A 10743-nucleotide genomic window follows, 5' to 3' on the forward strand; every position below is an offset into this window, starting at 1 on the left:
CAGCCCTGGGATTTCTTTGGAAAGAATGATGCTAAAGCTGAAACTCCAGTACTTTGGCTACCTCATGTGAAGAGTTGACTCATTGGAAAAGACTCTGATGCTGGGAGGGATTGGGGGCAGGAGGAGAAGGGGACGACAGAGGATGAGATGGCTGGATGGCATCACTGACTCGATGGACGTGAGTCTCAGTGAACTCTGGGAGTTGGTGATGGACAGGGAGGCCTGGCGTGCTGCGATTCATGGGGGTGCAAAGAGTTGGACATGACTGAGCGACTGAACTGAACTGATTGTCAGAAAGAAGGAAACCAAGATGGCTGATTCTCCTTATTAGTTTGTTCCCCTGAGCTCCTCCAAGTCCTTTAAATATTTAGGTTAGACTTTTTGTTCTTTTTTCTTTTCTTTTTTGACACTAATTGCCTTCTTGACTCAAAGAATTGTTCTTGATGAAAGGTTAATGGTTCTGGACTTATGGCCACAGTTTAGAGACAGGTAGTAAAGACAGTCCTTTTCTGCAAAGATAAAAATCTCAGTGCAAGAAATAGCTCTCCTTAAAAAGCCTTTTTTTCTTTTCTCTATCTGGTAATCTTCCTCTTATCTTTTGAGAACTATATGTCATCAGCTCTGTGAAGCCATTCATTCTTCAAGAGGGCAAAAAATTTTATTGGGGTATAACTCGTATAACATACTACTCACTCATTTAAAATATATAATTCAATACTTTGGGGTTACAATTGGTTTTATAATTATTAATTGTAAAAACTGTGATCAAATATAACATAAAACTTTATTTTAACAATTTTAATGTTATAACACAATGACATTAATAATATTTATAATATTGTGTAACCATCACCACTGTCTATTTCTAAAACATTTTTATTACTCCGAATAGAAACTCTGTGACCACTAAACCCCAATTCCCATTTCCCCCTCAGGAAGCCATTTTTAGCAGTCTGGGGCCAAGTTTGCAACAATCTCTTTGAAATGCCCTTGCAGTTCTACTTACATGTCTTTCAAATTATTCTTTTTTTAATAATAAGTTTGTATATTCATTCTTTTCACTAGGTTGGTTTTTCTGGATATACAATCATATCCTCTCATAAGTAGTCAGAAATAATTAATTAAATTAAAATTATTATTACTGAGATCAGTAAAGGCTAAGAATATCTATACCATAAGAACCAGTAGACAGAAATCAACACAATATTGTATAGAAATTATCTTCCAATTGAAAAAAAGAGCCAGTGGAATAGATCTTTCTATCCACTTATTTGAATTCTAGATAGACAAAAGAATTTAAAAATCCAGTCATACAAAATATGAAAAAACTGATTCTAAAGTTTGTGTGGAGAGGCAAAACCCCCAGGGTAACCAAATCAAGAGTAAAGAACAGAGTCAGAAGACTGACTTCAAGACTTACTATAAAGCTTACTATACTTACTATAGTACAGTAATCAAGACAGAATGATATTAGTGAAAGAATGATGAACAAATCAGTGGAGCAGAGTAGAGACTCCAGAAACAGACCCACATATATAAAGTCAACTAATGGTTGACAATGGAGGAAAGACAGTCTTTTCAATAAATGGTACTGGAACATGTTTAAAAACAAAAAAAAAAACAAAAAAAACCTAGACAACTTTTCTAAAAATGAATCACTGACCTAAATGTAAAATGTAAAACTATAAAATTTCAAGAGATAACAGGAGAAAATGATACTGACTTTGGGTATGGAGATGACATTTTAGATATCATACCAAAGCACAATCTATAAAGGAAATAATTCATAAACTGAACCTCTTTAAAAGTAAACTTGTGCCCTATGAAAGGCAAGAGAATGAGAAGACAAGTTGCAGACAGAAAATATTTGCATAAGACACATCTGATAAATAAATGTTATCAAAAATATACCCTTTTTTCCCCTCTAGGATTATTTGGCACATTTACACGTGAAAAAATTAGAAACCACTTGAAACATATATAATACACACACAGAGTATCTGAAGCGTCATCTTTAGAATTTGAAATATGAACCTTAGATAAAGCTGTAGCTGTAGATAGCACATCCGTTTCCAAACTGAAAGATCCTCTTATTTATCTCAAAATTGCCACAGGAGATGCTAGTTGTGCAATATTAAACATCTTCTCCTAAGGGAACACTCTACCATTGCTTAAACATGAAATTTATCTTCACTACACTTATATCCTTTGCCAAACCCATTTGAAAAGCCATTTATTTGGAACATTTATTTGATCAATCTAGTTTGTAGCCAAAATATCTTCTAGTCCTGTAATCAAAATTTGGAGCGTATTTTAAAACAGAACCAGATTCTATATCCTAAAAGATAAACATGAACTAAGACTTAGTAAGACAACTCACAGTAACCACATCAAGATGAAATGTTCACTGCTAAAGTAGGTCAAAATTGTTTATAAAAAGCACAAAATACATATATATTAAAAAAAAGACTTCATGGTAAAAAATAAACCAACTAAGCTTTTTAATTTATTCCCTTATTGTCAACCAAAGAACTTCTTCAGCGTGTAGTACAATTTAGTTGTTAAGACTACAGGTTCTAGAGTCTGCCTTCCTGCATTTGAATCGTACTTCCCATCACTTACTAGCTCTGCATCTCTGGCCAAGTTATTTAACTTTCTCAGGGCTTCAGTTTCACTTTCTGTAGAAGAGGGGAAGCAGTTCTACTAGCGTCAAAGGATTGTCATGAGGCTACATTAGAAAATCCAATTAAAACAATTAAAACAGCATCGACTCATAGAAAATGCTTGCTTATTATTATTATTATTAATGTTATTTAATACTGTGGTAATTTCTTACTTTGTTTTCTAATTTTCCATCTAAGTCTTCCAACTTAAAAATTCAGGGGAGATCAGGTGCGTCTTGCTTATGTTTCCACATGTCTCCATAGTTAACCCAAGGTTGGGTGCATAGCATGGACTCACTTATGTATTTTATGGAAGAAGGAAGGGGAGAGAAGGAAAAAAGAGAAATGAAGTAGGGAGGAAGAGAAGGAAGGAAAAGGAGGAGGAGAGGAGAGGAGAGAAGAGATGTGGGAGAAGAGAGGAAAGGAGAGAAAATAAGGAGTAAAAGAAGTGAAAATGTTTAGTCAGGAGCAGAAAACCAATAATAGTACGGCATGGTTTCATGATTTGGAGTAAAACTCTCTTAATAATTTCACAGGTAACTTGATTGTTCTTTATCTAAATCTATTTATTTAATACTTTTGATATATATGTACAGTCACAGTTGTTTGAATACATTATAGATTTGTTTTCACCTGTGGCTCATTTATGTTGATGTGTGGCAGAGGCCAACTCAATATTGTAGAGCAATTGTCCTCCAAAAAATAAACAAAAAATGTATCCAAATATTTTAAAACATTTAATCCATTTGGTTTGTACACATACACTGAAAGGTATGAGGGAAAACACAGAATGAAGCATAAATTCATGTACACAGGCTAATTCGAAGTTTAGCTTTTAGACTTATTTACCTTGAGACCCATCTTCAGCTTTCAGGTTTGTTGGGGTGGTAGGCCCAAGGCAGCTTCTGGAATTTCTGAGTGGCTCTAGTCAGTACCAGATAGTTCCGGTAGTCTTGAGTTATATGTATAGTCTACTGAGGCTGTCAGACATCTCACTACTGGATCCTCCAAGCTGGCTCAATGACCGTATTACTGGGTCTGCCTTTGAGCACTTTGTCAACAGTCAACTTCATGACTGCTCTGACCACATCTGCTTCATCAGCCCTGAAGTCACTCAGTTCATCAAGGACACTGGCAACCCAGGTATTAAAAAGTTTTTTTCTATGGGTAGGTATTGCCCAAGCCATTAGATGTTAAATTTGTTAATTTGAAAGTGCTATATGTTACCTGGCAGCTTGGAGGGGAGGGCTGTTTGGGGAGAGTGGATACATGTTTATTCATGGCTGAGTTCTTTCGCTCTTCACCCAAACGATCACAACATTAATTGACTAGACCCCAGTACAAAATAAAAAAAATTTCTTTTTTTTAAAAGTGCTATAATTGAGACTTCCTTGGTGGTCCAGTGGCTGAGACCACAGCTCCCAATGCAGGAGACATGAGTTCAATCCCTGGCCAGGAAACTAGATCCTGTGTGCTGCAACTAAGACCCAATGCAGCCAAATAAATAAATAAACAAAGTAAATATTTAAAAAGTGCTATAATCTTAATAAGAAGTAATAAAGTTGTTATCCAATTTAAGATTAAAAATTGGGGAGAGTGATTATTTACCAGGTAGTAAAATTACGATCATATATGGTAATAAAAAGGAATGAAAATAATGCAATAAAGTGAATAAATTCAAAACAGGTAATAATCCTGCTAATTTAACTAAATCTAATTAGAATGATTATGGGTAGTCTAAATGATCTAGTTTGGCTGACTAGGTTTTTCCTTAATAAAATAGTTGATTTTTTTCTTTGACTTAGTACCTGATAGACTTAGTACAAAGGTATTTGTTTATAATTTGAAATGACATATTTTTCATGATTTTCCAATAGTGCTAATTCCTATAGAACAAATACTTTCTCAAAATTTTGCTCTCTACTGAGCGGGTATTTTTATTCACTAAATAAACATTTTATTTTGTTTAAAAAATAGAATTGAATATTTAGAAAATGAAAGTGTGGAGAACAGTCTAAGATTAGAAGCAATAGAAGTATATCACAAAGGGATTTTTCAGCACTTTTACAGTAAACATTAAATACTTCTAAAAATGTCAAGAAGTGACATTTGCAGGTAAAAAGTTTTTTCTGCAAAACTGAGAGACGAAATGTTAAAATGTTTGTTATATAAAGTACTGATGTACCAAGAAATTAAAAAGCATTGAAATCAATGAAATCAGAATAAAAAATTGAACAAATGAAATAAACTATATGGAAGAGAAGAAAACACTATTTCTAATACAATATTTGAGAGAAAATAAAGTTGAAACATACTAGTATTAAAATAAATGTAATTTAAAACAATAGTAAGTCTCCATTTTTACCTGTCAACTTTGCAAATAGTTTTAATGACAACGTTTTGTAATTTCACCAACAGTATTTAAAATGATGAATTTTGTAAGGGAAACTTAATTAACTGAGATATCCAACTCCTTTCTCTCGGTGAGCAGAAAGCTATCCAAACTTCTCAGTCAGAAGACAGATTTTATATGACTCTCTTAGTCAGCCCACAGTCCAATTATTAGAATATGAAATGGATGCATGTGTGCTAAGCTGCTTCATTTGTGTTTCACTTTTTGCAACCCCATGGGCTGTAGTCCACCAGACTCCTCTGTCCATGGGATTCTCCAGTATTCTTGCCAGGAGAATGGAGTTGCCATGCCCTCATTTAGGAGATCTTCCCAACCCAGGGATTAAACCCACATCTCTTATGCCTCCTGCTTTGGCAGGCAGGTTCTTTACCACTAGTGCCAACTGGGAGGCAGAATATGATATATGTGATGTTATATATTGTTTTGGCATAACTAAATATCTTGTTCTAGAAAAATCTTTGACTATAGTTGCAGTGCTGCTTAGTCGCTCAATCATGTCTGATTCTTTGCAACCCCATGGACTGTAGCCTGACAGGCTCCTCCGTGGGGTTTTCTAAGCAAGAATACTGGAGCAGGTTGCCATTTCTTACTCCAAGGGGTTTTCCTGACCCCACAATGGAACCCACGTCTCTTGCATATCCTGCATTGCATCTTTATGACAGAGGAAATAAGACATCTGAGCTTCAAGCCTTTCTATATAAGTATTAAACAGCAGTTGACTTAAAAAGCAAAACAAAGTAGAACAAACCACAAACACGACAATTAAGAAACAAACAGGAGTTGTTTCCAACCCTGGCTTTACTCATGTCATTTTAGGCTACAGCTAAATGTACTTCCTTGAGGCCTGAGAGATTCCTGGGACCTGAACAGACTTTAAACTGGTGGTGATGTTTCCTCCAATTACCTTATTGTCCCGCAGAAAACATGCATTCCTTGTCAGCTAAACAAACTTCTGAGTTGATTAAAGATGTCTTTCAGTACCCTTGTAATGGAGCATTGTACTTAACTCATACTTTGCTGCAGTGTGGCACGCCAGCTAGTCTTACGTATTGCTGGTGGCAATGAAAACTCTTATCTTGAGGATATATATTTGACAGTTAAGGATAGAAATGTTTATATTCTTTAGTTGACAGATAATTCAATAATATATGATCTGATATGCCCATCCCTAGGAATCCTTCAAAGAAGTATCTTATGTTTGGAAAGTTGGAAACTATCCAAATGTAATGTCAGATGGAAGTGAATAACTATAATCCAATTGTCTAGTGTCACTGGCCACAGAATTCATTTTACATCCTCTTGATAGAGTGTCATGCAACCATTAAAACTGATCATGAAAATTATCTAACAATATTAAAATGTTTAAAATCCATGGTATTATCTGCAAATATGTGTTAGTACTATATATTTAGTATGGTTACAACTAAATGAATTATATGCATGGAAGGAAAAAGAAGGAGTGGACATAACAATTCAAAAACACCATAAAGAGCAAAGCTTAGGTAAGATCATATTTTTAAAACATGGTGTTTTCCCTATTGCCTATAATATGGCTATATGATTTTCATAAAGAAAAGTAAGCCAAGTGAAGAGTTGGTGAAGGAAAACACTTAACCAGCCAATCATTTGGTAGTATAAAATTATTTCATATATTTAATTTTTAAGCCAATGACTTCTAACAGAAATCATCAGCTGGTAACTAAGGAAGTTACATTTCATGGAAATTAGTCCTGTGATTCCAAAACTGAAAACTAGTTAGAATCCATTTTTTATCTGTGTGATTATATCAATCGAGATGTATATAACTAACCCATAATAGTTTATTTTGAAAAGCAAGCCATATTATTTGCTGATAATATATCCTTTTTTCCTCAATACTTCAGTTCTTGTTCAGCTTGAGAAATTCTATTTCTCTGAATCATTGGAACATGTTCAGAAATTCCACCTACCTGGAAGCCCCACCAAATCCAGAAATTTCACCAACTGAGACTGAGCTGAGGATAAAGAGGATCATGGAGAAGCTAGACCAGCTGGTCCCACCCAGACCCTTCACCAACGTGAGCTCCACCACCAGCGCCACACACAGCAGAGCCACCGTCCTCAGCCCTCGGGACACGTACTGCAGGGGGGACCGGCTGGACGTCCTGCTGGAGATGAGGGACCACCTGGGACGCAGGAAGGAATATGGCGGGGATTTCCTCAGGGCCAGGATATTTTCCCCAGGCCTGAAGGCGGGTGCTTCAGGAAAGGTGACAGACTTCAACAATGGCACCTACCTTGTGAGCTTCACCCTGTTCTGGGAGGGCCAGGTGTCCCTGTCCGTCCTGCTCATCCACCCCAGTGAAGGGGTGTCGGCTCTCTGGAGGGCCAGGAACCAAGGCTACGACAGGGTGAACTTTACAGGCCAGTTTGCTAACGGCCCCTCCCAGGTCTTGTCTAAATGTGGCCTGACCCTTCACACCAGTGCTGAACTGTGCGAGTACCTGGACGATCGCGACCAGGAAGCCTTCTACTGCTTGAAGCCTCCCCGTGTTCCCTGTGAGGCGCTGACCCACGTGACCACCAGGAGTGCAAATATTTCCTATATTAGACAGAAAGAATGGGCCCTTTTCCACAGGTAAATAGGCCTTCAAATACTATTATTGATACAACGAGGGAGACTTAGGTTCAGACCAACTCTGCTTAATAACTTTTCATAATCAAGCTCCCTTAAGTCAATAATGTTGACTAGGTTATAATCAGAGTCAGTTGGGATGGTAATATATTAGCAGAGCCCCATACAGGTCCCCTTCTCAACTGTGCTTTTAGTCATCCTGACTATTTGTAAAATGAGTATAATCCATGAAGCAATTTCTATAGGTTGAAGGAGATCAGCCCTGGGATTTTTTTGGAAGGAATGATGCTAAAGCTGAAACTCCAGTACTTTGGCCACCTCATGCGAAGAGTTGACTCATTGGAAAAGACTCTGATGCTGGGAGGGATTGGGGGCAGGAGGAGAAGGGGACGACAGGGGATGAGATGGCTGGATGGCATCACTGACTCGATGGACGTGAGTCTCAGTGAACTCCAGGAGTTGGTGATGGATAGGGAGGCCTGGCGTGTTGTGATTCATGGGGTCGCAAAGAGTCGGACACGACTGAGCGACTGATCTGGTCTGATCTGATAGTTTTCCATGGCTTGTCACACTTTTAGATTCAGTAATTTTCTGGAGACCAACATTTTCTATAATATATTCCATGGGATGCCAATCCTACAGAGTGTTAATAGATGCTATGCAAAAACAAAAACAGAACAACAATGACAAAAAAAAAAAAAAAAAAAAAAAAAACAAAGCAACAAAAAACCCACAGGGAGTGAATGTTGTCATTATTTGGTCTACCTCACCCTTGACATCAAATGACTCACCAAATCCCATGAATTGTACCTTTCAAATATTTCCTGAACCCAGCCATTTCATTCCATGGCTGTTCCCTCTGTCCTTGTATAAACTATCATCTTGCCTCAGATTATTGCAACGATCTCCAGAGATGTTTCCTTGCTCACAGCCTGGTTTCCTTCCTATCCATACTGCATTCAGACCAGTGTTTTACTTTTCCTTGCCTAAAATCCTTAATATGATCCCATTCCTCTAAGGATGACATCTAAACTCTTTAGTATGTTTACAAGGGCTTGTCTCTCTCTGAAGCCCCTTATCTCACCTTTCAGCTACCTTGCTCTCTGTCACTCAAACTGAACTCCTTTAATTATACAAAAGGACCATGCTCTCTCTCAGCTCTGGCATTTCACAAGCCTGCATCTAAACATCATTTCCGCTTTGTTTGGTAAACTGCTCGTCCCGTAGTCTTCCATTGTATTCTATTCTCCCCCAATAAAAATACTCATTACACTATTAAATTTCAGATAAACATTTTATATCCTCTGCCAAGCTGTAAGCTCTGTGACCCAATAACTGTGACGATTGGGTTGGCTAAAACGTTCTTTTGGGTTTTTCTATAACATCTTGTGGAAAAACCCAAACGAACCTTTTGGCCAATCAAATTTTTTTCAACATTCATTCATTCAATTTGTAAATAGTTCTCACTTTCTATATTCCAGACACAGCTCTAGGTGTTGAGAATTTAACATTCTGGGCTGGGGTAGAAAGACAACAAAGAGATTTGTAACATAGAGTCATCAGAATAAGATCGGAATGTGATAGTGAATGTTATTTTATTTATTTATTTATTTTTCATATGCATGCTCCTGTGCTCTTGGAGTCATCTATGATATTCTTTTTTCTCTCTTTTTTTAATATTTTATTTTATTTTTAAACTTTACAATATTGTATTAGTTTTGCCAAATATCGAAATGAAAAGCATGGTCAGGTAAGTATCTTGAGCAGCAAACTGAGAATGGGTTACTTGAACAGCAACCTGAATGAAGTGAGGAAGTGAGCCACGTGCATTTAAGGGGAACACTATTTCAAGAAGGGGACTAGAACCTGAAGCAACAGCATATTGGAATCTTCCAGGAACATGAAGGGGACCATTGAGGCTGGAATGCAGTGAATGAAGGAAAAAGCAGATCCAGCAAGTAGGTAGAGCGTTGGAATATCTATTAACTTTAGTATCTATTCCTTCAAGTCAGATAGAACACAAAACACTTCCCAAAATTATTTGACTATGGGCCACCCATTTAATGGATTATTTTAAGGGGTTGTGGTTCTATAGTAAATGCTGCTGCAGAATGGCCTTGGTTTTCTAAAACAGGTTCAGAAAAGCAAGTTGGATAGCATAATATCCTGGAAGTTCAAGTTCAAATCCAATTCAAACATTACGATGACACAAGGGGAGGGGGCAGGATACAACAGACCCTACCTGGCTATAAGATTTCCCTTCCACGCCTAGGTTGCCTTTATTTCTTTTTGTTTTCCTGGTCAAGGTGTGAAAAAATCCATTGATCTTATAGCTCAGCCATAAAAGGCAGGACTTTTTCAAATATTTTGCTAATAACTAAAGGATACATAATCATGGAGACATAAAGGCCTAAATAATCACAAAAGCATAAAGACCTTCTTGTCTTGAAGGTCTCAAAACCACATCTCAACTCTATGCACAAAGATTACCTGTGCTGATTCCATATTTCCTGTTCACTACATCTGCTCCCTCTTGAGAAAATGGTCCTCCTTGCAGTTTGGGATGGAGGAGCGCTCCTTGCACATTCTCCTGTCTGCTCTCAGGAATGCTAAGTTCTGGGTCTGGCAGGTCTGCAGATCTCTATTTTGGGTCTAATTATACTTCTCATCTCACAGGCTAGTAAAGTAATGCTCAAAATTCTCCAAGCCAGGCTTCAGCAATATGTGAACCGTGAACTTCCTGATGTTCAAGCTGGTTTTAGAAAAGGCAGAGGAACCAGAGATCAAATTGCCAACATCTGCTGGATCATGGAAAAAGCAAGAGAGTTCCAGAAAAGCATCTATTTCTGCTTTATTGACTATGCCAAAGCCTTTGACTGTGTGGATCACAATAAACTATGGAAAATTCTGAAAGAGATGGGAATACCAGACCACCTGACCTGCCTCTTGAGAAATTTGTATGCAGGTCAGGAAGCAACAGTTAGAACTGGACATGGAACAACAGACTGGTTCCAAATAGGAAAAGGAGTTCGTCAAGGCTGTATATTGTCACC

The 10743-nt window shown here is 37.3% G+C and overlaps 1 protein-coding gene across 1 annotated transcript in view; it reads left to right on the forward strand.

Annotated features, from left to right (window-relative positions):
* Nucleotides 1–10743, forward strand: part of NXPE2 (neurexophilin and PC-esterase domain family, member 2) — a 33693-nt gene that overhangs the window by 17484 nt on the left and 5466 nt on the right. Inside the window, exon 3 of the mRNA XM_010830367.1 lies at nucleotides 6960–7693. Coding sequence (XP_010828669.1) covers nucleotides 6960–7693 — 734 coding nt within the window. The remainder of the gene's footprint in view (nucleotides 1–6959; nucleotides 7694–10743) is intronic.

The sequence above is a fragment of the Bison bison genome, unplaced genomic scaffold (assembly GCF_000754665.1).
Source record: "Bison bison bison isolate TAMUID 2011002044 unplaced genomic scaffold, Bison_UMD1.0 scf7180017864518, whole genome shotgun sequence".
NCBI lineage: Eukaryota > Metazoa > Chordata > Mammalia > Artiodactyla > Bovidae > Bison > Bison bison.